The sequence below is a fragment of the Monodelphis domestica genome, chromosome 7 (genome assembly GCF_027887165.1).
Source record: "Monodelphis domestica isolate mMonDom1 chromosome 7, mMonDom1.pri, whole genome shotgun sequence".
In the NCBI taxonomy this organism is placed as follows: domain Eukaryota; kingdom Metazoa; phylum Chordata; class Mammalia; order Didelphimorphia; family Didelphidae; genus Monodelphis; species Monodelphis domestica.
Genome location: NC_077233.1, coordinates 212,356,809 through 212,369,456, shown reverse-complemented (window position 1 = coordinate 212,369,456; position 12,648 = coordinate 212,356,809). Strand labels below are relative to the sequence as shown.

Here is a 12,648-nt window from a genome sequence, read left to right as displayed (position 1 = left end):
AGGCACTTACATCTAGAATTGTTAAGTAAGGGGATCAAAGGAGGCCAGAAATTTACCTGTCTTTTTCAGCCTCAAGGTATGATGGAAATCTCCCTGTCAATGTGAGATTATTTCCAAATAATAATAATTTCCAAATAAATCCAAACTCAATGCCACTAAAAAGGATAAATACAAGGAACAGAAAGAAATCTGGAAAGACATATATGAAATGATATGAAAGCTGATCAGAAAGATATTATAGGCCCTGGCCACATAAAAAGAAAAGTAGGAACATAAATAGAAATGAATGGACAAACAGAATGGAAGGAGGCCCAAAAGTAGTAATAAACTGTTAAAAAGACTCAATGTACAGAGATATAAACAATTTAAAACACATGTCTAATTGGCTCTGTTATTTATGACTAAGAATATATTCTAAATATAAATATAAATTTATTTTTCTTACATAATAATATCTTTTTAAAAGCAATTCCAAACATATTCAGTAGTGGTTTAATTTGGAGCTGATCCTGAAGGCAAGACATCAGGACCCATAAGCAGGATTTCAGCCTTTCTCCTACAGCTCTAACAATGAAGCAAGCTGGAAGCCCTCTCTGAAATTTTCTCTCAAAATTGAGCTCACTTCCAACCTTTGACAGGAGATCTTTCCTAGTTGTTAATTAACCAATAAACACTTATAAAGAGCCTACTATGTGCCAAGCACAGTTCTAAATGCTAGAGATTCAAAATGAGTCAAGATAGTCCCTGTCCTCAAGCTGCTTACCATCTGGGGGGTGAGAGGAGACAATATGCCAACAAATAGATACAAAGCAAGCTACGTAAGGGATAAGTAGGAAAAAATTTAAACTTAAAAAAAAAATGAAAGGCCCTGGAATTAAGAGGGATTGAGGAAGGATTCCTGTAGTAGATGAGATTTGAGTTGGGATTTACAGGAAACCAGGGAGGTCAGTAGTTTAAACAGAAGCAAGAAAACAATCCAGGTATGGGGGACTGCCAGAGAAAATGCCCTGAACTGAGGGGAGGGTCTTGTTTGTAGAGCATCCAGGAGGCTGATGCTCTTGGATGAGAGTCACTGGGGAGTAAAGTATAAGAAGACTAGGAAGGTAGAAAAGGGGGCTGGGCTCTGAAGGACTTTGAATGTCAATGGGAGCATTTTGTATTTGATCCTAGAGGCTATGGGGACTCATGCCGTATTGATTGACTGGGTGACATTATTGTGCATTTTAGGGAAATTGTTTTAATGGTCGAATGGAGGATGGAGTAGAGTGGGAGAGGACGGAGGCAGGCAGTAGTCCCAGTGTGAGAGGATGAGGGCCTGCACTAGATTGGGGCAATGTCAAAGAGAAGAAGGGTCACTCCATCTCAGCTCTGCACGTCTGAGGCAACTTCCCATCTGCTCTGCATATTATTTCCTCCATTCATAGTTATTGGCATGTTGTCTCTCTCTTACAAGGTGAGCTTCTTGAGGATTGAGCTGTGTTTTTTCCTTTTCCTTTTTTCTTTTTTAGACATTTTTCTTTAATCCCCAGCAATTTGTACAAGGCACGTGAAGTGCTCGGTAAAAGTTTGTGGATTGATTGACAATGAAGAGAGAGGGACAGCTGAGTGACTCAGTGGATTGAGAGCCAGACCTGGAAATAGGAGGAACTGGGTTTAAATCTGGCCTCAGATGCTTTCTAACTGGTTGACCCACCTACCCTTATTCTTCTGCCTGGGGACCAATATATACTACTGATTCTAAGATGGAAGGTAAGAGTTTAAAAAGTGGATGGAGAGGAAAGCATTGGCTCTTCCGAGAGAAAAGGAGTTTTGCTCTTGGCTGGAAGAGTGAGGGTGGGGGTGTTGGCCTTTTCTGAAGGGCAAGCCTATGAAGGGGCAGTGACCACAAAATCTACCATGATAGTCCTCTAGTGATTCATCTCACCTGTTTGGGGAATGGCAGGAATGCTGTGTGTGCTCACCCAAGTATGCTCAAAGATGATCCCCTTCACCCTTATAGGTAAGATGCCCCTCCCAGACCCAGAAAACCCCTGCTTCCCAGATGGTTCCTATAATGAGGCACAGCCCTCTTAGGTATGCATGAGGCAGTTGAGTTTCCTCCTCTAGGATCTGGAAGCCTACATTCAAAGGCAGCTAAGGAGAGGAGAGGCACTGTTTTCTCTTTTGACCTGGTCTCCCATTGGCTTTGTCTACCCAGTCCATGATGCCAAACCACAAACTAAGGGAAAACAGAGGTTTACTTGAATGTCTTGGCCAGTTATTCTTGGTGGAGCCATAATTGCTCATATTCTGGTTGCCCCCTTCTGAATGGTTTTGATGATTTACAGATCAATGATAGAGCATGAGGTAGGAGTTACTTACCATGGAGAGGATGACAAGGGCTGGGAAAAAACCCATCACAACATAGCACAGCAGCTCCACAAGTTTGTATCTGATATGGAAGAACAACAAGTCTTGGACTTAGGCTTGAGTTTTAGCATAGGGCACACAACTTCCTAATGCCTAGTGGTGGTGGCGGCATCCTGGATAGAGGCAACTAAGGACTGAAAACCCAACTCTTCCTTCCTGGGCTCCTTGGCAGGGTATCTAACCTCCCAGTCACTGGCAGGACTATATCATCTTTGATCCTCATCAAGCCCATTGGTGTTTGCTAATGATGATTTGCTCAATAAATTCAGGGAAAAGAAGTATGAAGGTTGTCCACATACTCCTGCCTTTCTCCACAAAGTAGGTTGGGAACTTAGCAAAGTTAAATAGGAACATAGGACAACAGATTTAAAGATGGAAGAGACCCTAGAGTTTGTCTAGTAGTCTAACTCCCACATTTTACAGCTGAAGAAACTGAGGCTCAGGGGAGTTTATTGACTTGCCCAAAGTCATAAGTGGTCAGGGTCAAAGACCTGATTTGAAACCAGGTTGTTCGGCACCAGAAAAGTGGCTCTTAAATGGGGAGTCCATGAACTTTTTTTTTTAAAATCCTCACCTTCTGTCTTGGAATCAATACTGTGTATTGGCTCCAAGGCAAAAGAGTGGTAAGGGCTAGGCAATGGGAGTTAAGTGACTTGCCCAGGGTCACACTGCTGGGAAGTGTCTGAGGTCAGATTTGAATGTAGGACCTCCCATCTCTAGGCCTGGCTCTCAATCCACTGAGCTACCCAGCTACTCCCCCCCATGGACTTTAAAAATATATATATTTTGATAATTGGATTTCAGTATGATTAGTTTCTTTTGTAATCCTAATTTTATTTTATGCATTTATAACCATTATTCTGAGAGGAGATCCATAACTGACAAAGGGATCTAGGGCACAAAAAGTTCCTTTGTTCCAAATTTGTTGTTGGATATTATTATATCCAAATTTGTTCCAACAATGTTTTTGCTGAGATACTCTCTAGCTGTGTGACCCTGGGCAAATCACTTAATCTCCATTGCCTAGCACTTATCATTCTTCACCTTGGAACCAATACAGGGTATTGGTTCTAAGGTGGAAGGTAAGGATTTTTTTAAAAAGTCTTATTGTTGGAAGTCTGTTCATTTTACCTTAACAAAAGGCAAGAAAAACAAACAAACAAAAAATTTTTTTTTTGCTTTAACAGCCTAGAATTTAAATAATTTGATTGTAGTAACTTGAAAACACAAACCTTTTTTCTAAAACCTGTCTTTATCTGGGAACTTCATATTCTAAAGAAATTTTCTTCTCCTTCCACTTTTCTTTGCCTGTACCTTCTCTGGAAACCCTTCCTTCGTATCTAGAAACTTCTTGCTGGAAAGTTCTATCCCATATACAATTAGCTCATTGATACCCCTACTTTCTATGACATCAAAAGAAGGTAGTCAATTAAGTAAGACCACTTCCTTCTGGAAGAAAACACCTGACCCATTTTCCTATAATCTTTCTATGTAGGAGACCCTAGTTGTTCTACACCTAGAGGAGTGACTAAGAGACTGGAACAACCTGGGGATCAGGTTAGGATACCTCTTGCTTGGTTCATCAATACCCATGCTCTTCCTGTTGGACCCAGATACTATCAAACCCCAGATCTGGATCCTGTATATCCAAGTCTTCTCCAAGGATTTAGCTGTGTCCTATCTCTTTGCTCTCCTGTTTTCTGGAGAGCTGGTGGGTCAGCATAAGAAAAAATATCTAACCATTTGCCTTAAAAATCTAATAATTTCCTTGTACAGACATTCAATTGAGGTCCTTTTCTCAAAAGCTGAATGAGGTTAAGGACTCCTCACTTATATGTTGTGTCACCCTTTCTTTTAGGCTCGTAACTTTCAAGTTAGAAGATCATCCAGCCCAAGATTTGAGGAATATATTCATTGTAGTTTACCCCAGGGTACCACTTCCTTTACCTCTATAGAAGAGGGAAATCTTTACAACCCTTTTATCCTGTTCTGAGGAATATAGGTAGAGCTTGCTTTCTGCAATAAGACTGTCCCAAAGATTGTTTGCAAATAAAGTTTTACTTGTCAAAATATTTTTTAAATGAACTTGTAGGACTTGCTCATTGTAAAGGGGGGGGGGATCACTCCCTAATTTATCTTTTGCATGTATGTCCACATTTATGTATTAGATTTATTTAAAATGAAGTTAATAAAGGCAACATTCTTTTTGGTTCAAAAAAAAAAAGATCACTCAGCCCAACTCTTTTATTTAACAGGTAAGTAAACCAAGGCCCAGAGAAATTAAGTGGTCATATGATTAACAGAACTGGAATCTGAACTGTGTCCTCTGACTTGAAATCTAGGTCTCTTCTCTAAATCATGGATTCTATCCACCTAAATTAAAAATCTGAATTTAAAGGTCTTGTCCACTAGAGTTTCTTCTTCATCTCCATATGTAAGGCCTCTCTGAGAGCCTTCCTCCAATTTGCTCTTTTGCTGATAGATAGCCTAAAATCTCAATGAAATGGTATCTTACCAGATTCAGATAGATTAAAAGTCAAAACGCATAATCCATAGTGAAAATATCTATTGTGGGACAGTGGATGGAGAGCCAGGCCTAGAGACCTGGGTTCAAATCTGGCCTCAGAGACTTCCTAGCTGTGTGACCCTGGGCAAGTCACTTGACCCCCATTGCCTACCCTTACCACTCTTCTGCCTTGGAGCCAATACACAGTATTGATTCTAAGGCAGAAGGTGAGGGTTTAATAAAAATATCTAGATAGATAGATAGAGAGAGAGTAACAGAATAATCTTGTGAGTGTTCATCTAGTCCCCCTCTCTCCCTCTGCTAACACTAGAATCCTAAAGGACTTCTACTACGTGGCTGGCACAAAGAAACTAGCTATTACCTCACCAAACCCTAAGCCTGGATTACTCCCACTGTCCTCCTCCTCTGTTCCTATTCATGGCAGTAATGAACAGAACTGGAAGAAGTCATGCCATTCTGCTGACTGGGTCCACTACAAATTTATGTTATTTAATCTCAACCTAGGTCCTCATTGCAACAAGGAAGTTATTTTACTCCTCCTTAATTGAGTCTTTATCTCACTCAACACAGCTGCTGTTCCGTACTTTTTCTTTCCTCCTCAAACTTTGCAGAAGGGCCCTTCAGCCCCCTAGAGAAATTAGGCCATTAACTATAAGATCCCCTCTTCTCTTTTCCTCATCTTATAAACCTCTGACCTCACTCCCTACTACCACCTCCTTTATTCCAGTCTCTGATGAAGAAACTGTCCTTCTTGATCCAGATTAACCCTCAACAAACACCCTTGCTTCTTTCCCCATCTCTTCCTTTTTTCCTTCAGTTTGCCTCAGTTTCCTCATATGTAAAAAGAATTGGAGAATGAATGGCAAACCACTCCAGACTTTCCCTTCTCCAATCTTTCATCTCTTCCTGTCTTACTGGTTCCTTCTTTATGGCCCACAAACATTTAAAGAAACACTTGCTTATATATCCAACACTGATCACACTCAAATGCCTCTACTTTTTCTCCTCTCATTCTCAACTAAACCCTTTGTAGTCTGACTTCTGACCTTTCTCAAGTGAAACTGTTCTTTCTCTAGTTACCAACCATCTCTTCATTACCAAATCTAGTGATATTTTCATAAAAGGAGAAGGCATGTGGCATAATGAATACAGCATAGATTTTGAAGTCAGAAAAACCAGTCTGAATTTTGCCTCAGACACTGGTTGTGTGACCCTTGGGGAATCATTTAATCTCTCTGTGCCTCAGTTTCCTCATCTGTAATCATGTGGGTAATCATAGCAACTACCTCCTGGGGGGTTACCGTGAAGCTCACAATGTGAATTGATATATGTAAAGTACTTTAAAAGCTTTAAAATGCTACATCAATGTCAGCTTTTATTAGTCCTCATCTTTTTCAACTTCTTGGCAGCTTTTCACTCCATTGACAACTCTTTCCCTTATGGAAATTCTCTGATTTCTGGGTTTCCACGATTTTGCTCTCTCTTTTGGCTCCCCATCTACCTACAAACCGCTCCTCAGTCTCCTTTTCTGGACCATCTTCCATGGCACACCCCCTAACCGTGGGCATCCCTCAAGGTTTTATACGGATGGTCTTTTCTCTCTGGACATCCTCTCGGTGTCCTCCTCAACTCCGATGGATTTAATTGCCATGTCTATGCAGATGACTCCCAGGTCTCTATATTCAGCACCAGTCTCTCTTTTGGGCATCATCAAAGACCAACTGAGCACTCAAATTAGATGTTCTATACACACTTTCTTATTTTTAAACCCTTACCTATGGTCTTAGAATCAGTACTGTGTATTGGCTCTAAGGCAGAAGAACAGGAAGAGCTAGGCAATAGGGATCAAGTGACTTGTCCAGGGTCACACAGCTACTATAGACACTCTTTGGTGGCATCTTGGACAGAGCACTGAAGACTCATCTTTCTGAATTCAAATCTGGTCTCAGAAACTTATTGGCTGTGTGACCCTGGGCAAGACATTTAATTCTGTTTGCCTCAGTTTCCTCATCTATAAAATGAGCTGGAGACAGATATGGCAATACACTCTAGTATCTTGACCAAGAAAACCCCAATAGTTTCAAAGAGTCTGGGGCAGCAAAGTGGTGCAGTTGATTTAGAACTGGGCTTCAATGAGAAAAACTCATTTTCCAGATTTCAAATCCAACCTGAGACTCTTACTAGCTGTGTGACTTTGGGCAAGTGGTTTAAACCTGTTTACCTCAGTTTCCTCATCTGTAAAATGAGCTGGAGAAGGAAATAGCAAAACTCTTCAGTCTTAGTGCCAAGAAAATAAATCCCAAATGGGGTCATGAAGAGTCAGGCAGGACTGAGCCAATTCAACAACAAAAAGAACCTTTTTAGCTCATGTCTAAAACAGAACTCATTGTCTTTCCCTCCAAGTTCCCTTTTCTGAACTTCCTTTTTATTGTCAGGGCACCACCATCCTTCCATACAGAAAGATTGGAAACCTAGGGATTACTCTGCTTCACCCCACTCATCCAATTAGTTGCTAGATCTTTTAATTTCTTTTTCCACCACAAATTTCATATCTGTTCCCTTCTCTCCACTCATATGAAACCATCCTAATTCAGACCACCATCACCTCTCTCTTGGACTTTTTCAATAGCCTACCAATTGTTCTCTCTTCTTTAAATCTCTCTCCACTCCAATCCATCCTCCATACAGCAACCAACATGATTTTACTTAAATATAAATCTCACCATGTCACCCCCTACTCAACAAACTCCCCTGGCTCCCTATTACCTAGGATCAAATAGAAACTTTCATTTGACATTTATAGCTTACTGCACCCTAGCCCCATCAATTGTTTCTAGGTTCATTATAGTTTATTCTTCTGAATATACAGCATATAGTCATATGCTACGTATGCTGCATAAATGCTTTCTTGCTGTTTCATATATACAAACCTCTTCTCTCCCATCTCTGTGACTGCACAGGCTGTCCACCGTGCCTGGAATGCTCTCCTTCTCCACCTCTGCCTATTGGAATCACTGGTTTCTTTCAAGGCTCAGCAAAAATTCCACTTTCTGAATGAAGTCTCTCCTAGTCTCTCCAACTAGGACTGCCTTTCCTCCTAAGGATTCCTTGCTTCTGTTTTGTATACCCTATATGCATGTATTTCCCCCCATATGGACTCTTAGAAATTAAGCTCCCCGACAGATACACTGTGGTACAATTGAATGTAATGGACTTCTCTCCTAGCAGCAATGCAATGATCAGGACAGCTCTGAGGGACTTATGAGAAAGAAGCTACCCACATCCAGAGGAAGAACTGTGGGAGTAGAAACACAGAAGAAAAACAACTGCTTGATCACATGGTCGATGGGGATATGATTGGAGATGTGGACTCTGAATGATCACCCCAGTGCCAATATCAATAATAGGGAAATGGGTCTTGACCAATGACACATATAAAACCCAGTGGAAATGAGCATTGGCTATAGGATGGAGGAGGGAAGAAGGGAGGGAAAGAACTTAAATCATGTAACCATGGGAAATTTTTCTTAATTAATCAACTAAATAAAATTTTAAAAAAAGAAATTAAGCTCCTTGAAGACAGACTGTTTCACTTAGTGATGAGCATAATGTATGACTCATAGGAAGTACTTAATAAAGGATTAATACACCATTTAAAATCAATTGGTATTGGTCTATTTCCATCTATATGTGTATCTATAAAGAGGTAATGTGTCTTTTTTCTAAAACCTTTACCTTCTGCCTTGGAATTGATACTGTGTATTGGTTCCAAGGCAGAAGAGTGGTAAGGGCTAAGCAATGGGGGTCAAATGACTTGTTTAGGGTCACACAGCAATGAAGTGTCTGAGGTCATATTTGAACCCAGGTCCTCCGATCTCTAAATCCACTGAGCTTCTCAGCTTCCCCTGAGGTAGTGCTTCTTAATGGATAGAGAGCTTGCCTCAGAGTCAGTAGACCTGGCTTCAATACCTGCCTGTGAAACATACTAGCTTCATGATCCTAGGCAAGTCACTTCAACTCTCAATGCCCCAGGAAATTCCCTAACAGAATAAATTATAGTCTAGGTGCTGATCTGAATTCCTCACTGGGAATAATTGTTAACTTCTATAACAATGAAATCACAGGTTGAGTAAAAGTAAACAAAAAACAACCCCTCCCCTCCTTTATATACAGCTATTACCAGAAGGAATATGGAAGGCTATAGGGCATAATTGAAAGAATGCTGAATTTGAAGTCAGGAAATAGCTATGTGAATATGGAAAAAGTCACTCACTCTCTTTTAGTCTTAGTCTTCTCATCTGTAAAATGGGGTGATAATATTTGTACTGCTTCCCTCATGGCTGTTTCTGTGAAGAAAGCACTTAATAAAGTCTAAAGTATTCCATAAATTGTGAATTATTATCATTGTTCTATTATTATTGTTGTTGTTAAATTGTTTTAGTCATATCTGCTTCTTTGTGACCTCATTTGGGGTTTTCTTGGTAAAGATACTATATTGGTTTGTCATTTCCTTCTCCAACTCTTTTTCAGAAGAACTGAAGCAAATGGGGCTGACTTGGCCACAGTCACACAGCTAGCAAATGTTTTGAGGCCAGTTCTGAATCAGAAAGATGAGTCTGACCTCAGACCTGGCACTCTATTCGGGCACACCAGACCACTTAGCTACCCTGCACCACCCAAGTGTCTATTATTAATATCATCATTAATATGGGCACCCATTAGGAGGCAAATCAGGGGCTAAGAGAATACTATGTGCCTTTGGGCAAACTGCTTAATATCTCAGTTCTCTCCTGAGGAAACTAAAAGTAGAAAGTGAAAAATACCCCAGAGTAAATAGAAAGAATAACCAAGAATCCTATTGGTTGTAAAACTCTCAGAAGAATACAAAAGTTCTCTTGGAATTCCAAAAAAGAATTTCTCTGAAATTTCTGCTATGGACTATCTCCCTCTGTCCCCATGAGGGACAATGTCCTGACCTCATTCACTAGTGTTGGCAGGTCTCAGCCATATTTCACAGGGATAAGAGGAGACACCCCTTTTCTTCTCCTCCTGTTCTGGACCACAATCAAATCAGATCTGCTTTGTTCTTGGAAGGAGGTGATAGTTGTCCCACTGCATTTAGCACAGTGCTTGGCACATAGTAAGGACTATGTCCTTCCTTCCTTCCTTCCTTCCTTCCTTCCTTCCTTCCTGCCTTCCTTCCTTCCTGCCTTCCTTCCTTCCTTCCTTCCTTCCTTCCTTCCTTCTTTCTTTCTTTCTTTCTTTCCTTCTTTCTTTCCTTCCTTCCTTCCTTCTTTCTTTCTTTCTTTCTTTCTTTCTTTCTTTCTTTCTTTCTTTCTTTCTTTCTTTCTTTCTTTCTTTCTTTCTTTCTTTCTTTCTTTCTTTCTTTCTTTCTTTCTTTCTTTCTTTCTTTCTTTCTTTCTTTCTTTCTTTCTTTCTTTCTTTCTTTCTTTCTTTCTTTCTTTCTTTCTTTCTTTCTTCTGCCTTTAGTTACAGTGCTTGGCACATAGTAAGAACGATGTCCTTCCTTCCTTCTTTCTCTATATAAATAGGCATCTGTGCATAGGTAATACGAATGAACCATGTGAATTAAAGTCTGCCTGTGATCCTAAACATCAGGTGGGTTTTTAGAGTTGGGGTTTCTGGCTGTTATATGATCATTTCATGTAAATAACATGTGCTACTTTGGAGACATGGATCCCACCTTGTCAGTAATAGCCTAATACCACCACCATCACCCCAGTAACTTCTGCTCAGACAGAGGAATCTCAAAGGCCAAAAAAGAAGTCTTTACCCCATGGCAGGTAAATGAATCTCACCCACATTTCCATAGCCCATGCTCACCGTTCATGGAAGAAAAACACATAGATGGTCCCAATAGAAGCCATGATCCAGACAATCCAGCGCATGTGAGCTGCCCAGGGACCAAGCTCCCGGAGATTAAGCCTAAGGGACAAGAAAGGCTGGACAGTAAGAAATTGAGTTTCTCCTGTCATGAAAGAAAATTCCTCTCTCTTCAAAAGCTAGTCCTTTATTCCTAGACAATCTTTTTCAAAACCATTATCTTTATCTTACAATTGATAGTAAGTATGTTTTCAAGTCAGAAGAGTGGTAGGGGATAGGCAATTAGGGCTAAATGACTTGCCTAGCAAATATCTGAGGCCAAATTTGAACCCAGGACCCATTTCCAAGCTTGGGTTCCTTCCATTGTGCAATCTAGCTTTCCCACTCCTGGAAGTGCTATCAGACATATTTAACCTTCATATTTTTATAAGTGATAAAATTTCCCTCATTTAAATTAATACATGGGTGGTGAATCTAGAATGGATCATTATGAGAAAGTAGGGTATTTGGGGAACATCCTGACCTTTGTACCTACCCCACAAAAAGATGGTTATGTCCTTCTGGCACAGCCCCTTGTGTCTACATCCCATACAGTCCAGAGTATAGTGAGGGAACGTGGCTGGCTCGCCCGATGCTCAGCACAGAGTAACACCTTAATAAATGCCCTTTTCATTCATTCAATCAATTCAATCAATCAGCAAGTGCTTCTTGAGTGCCCCCTCTGTACTTGGCACTGTGCAAGGTATTTGTGCACTTGAATTTATTCTTCAATAAATAACATACTTCTTACCCTATCATACCCAGCCCATCCTAATGGTAGTGCACCCTCTAGTCATTGTTCAAACCTTGCTCTTGGGGCAGCTAGGTGGCCTCAGTGGATAGAGATTGAAGCCTAGAGATGGGAGGTCCTGGGTTCAAATCTGACCTCAGATCCTTCCTAACATGTGCCCCTTGGCAACTGCAAAGTCATCAGACTTTTAAAAAAAGAAAAGAATTTTGAGTTAATTGGGACAGCTAAGTGACTCAACAGACAGTGACCCAGGCCTGGAGATAGGAGATTCTGGGTTCAAATTTAGCTTCAGATACTTCCTAGCTCTGTGACCTTGTGAAACAGCGAAATCATCATTTTTTTTTGAGGGAATTTGGACAGCTAAGTGATTCAACTGATTCAACCCAGCTAGAGATAGGAGGTTCTGAGTTCAAATCTGAATTCAAATATTTGGCAGCCTTTTTTCTTATGAGACTTCTTCCTGACCCTTTCTTTGACTCACTTTCATGGGGAATTCTATTTAGATCTAAACATTTAATGTCCTTGAAAAGGAGGGTGACAGGAATTAGAAAAATATACAATCTCCACATATATATACATATATACATGTATATATATACATGTGTGTATATATATATAGCCTCCCGCTATATCTAGATGGCTTCACTATACTGTGGGTTTAAAAATAAATATATAGATAAATAAATAGTATATAAATAAATATATGTACTATGTACATGCAGCATACACACATTAGATTCCCTGGTAGAGAGCAGGGGGTATATGTGTATATATTCATTCATTTGCTTATTTATTTTTATATTTATATATACACATGTTTGCATGTAAGTTATGTGTACACATCTGTACAGTCATGCCAAGATTCCATATATGTTTGTGTACATGTGTATATAGACCCTTGGTGTATATGTATGTGTGCATACATGTAAATATGTATATAACTCTATACACATGTGTGCATGGGTATATACACATGTACACACATGCAGCATATGCACATGCACTCGTAAGATTCCATACTAGAGACTAGGGAGTGTATGTGTATATATTCGTTCCTTCCTTTGTTTATTTATGTATT

At 40.0% G+C, this 12,648-nt stretch overlaps 1 protein-coding gene across 3 annotated transcripts in view; it reads right to left on the bottom strand.

The window, feature by feature from the left end:
* Positions 1–12,648, bottom strand: part of MMD2 (monocyte to macrophage differentiation associated 2) — a 123,121-nt gene that overhangs the window by 18,236 nt on the left and 92,237 nt on the right. For all 3 annotated transcript variants that reach the window (XM_056806457.1, XM_056806458.1, XM_007498429.3), the window contains exons 5-6: positions 10,781–10,882; positions 2,362–2,431 (exon numbers count right to left, since the gene is read on the bottom strand). In XM_056806457.1, the coding sequence (XP_056662435.1) occupies positions 2,362–2,431; positions 10,781–10,882 (172 nt within the window). The remainder of the gene's footprint in view (positions 1–2,361; positions 2,432–10,780; positions 10,883–12,648) is intronic.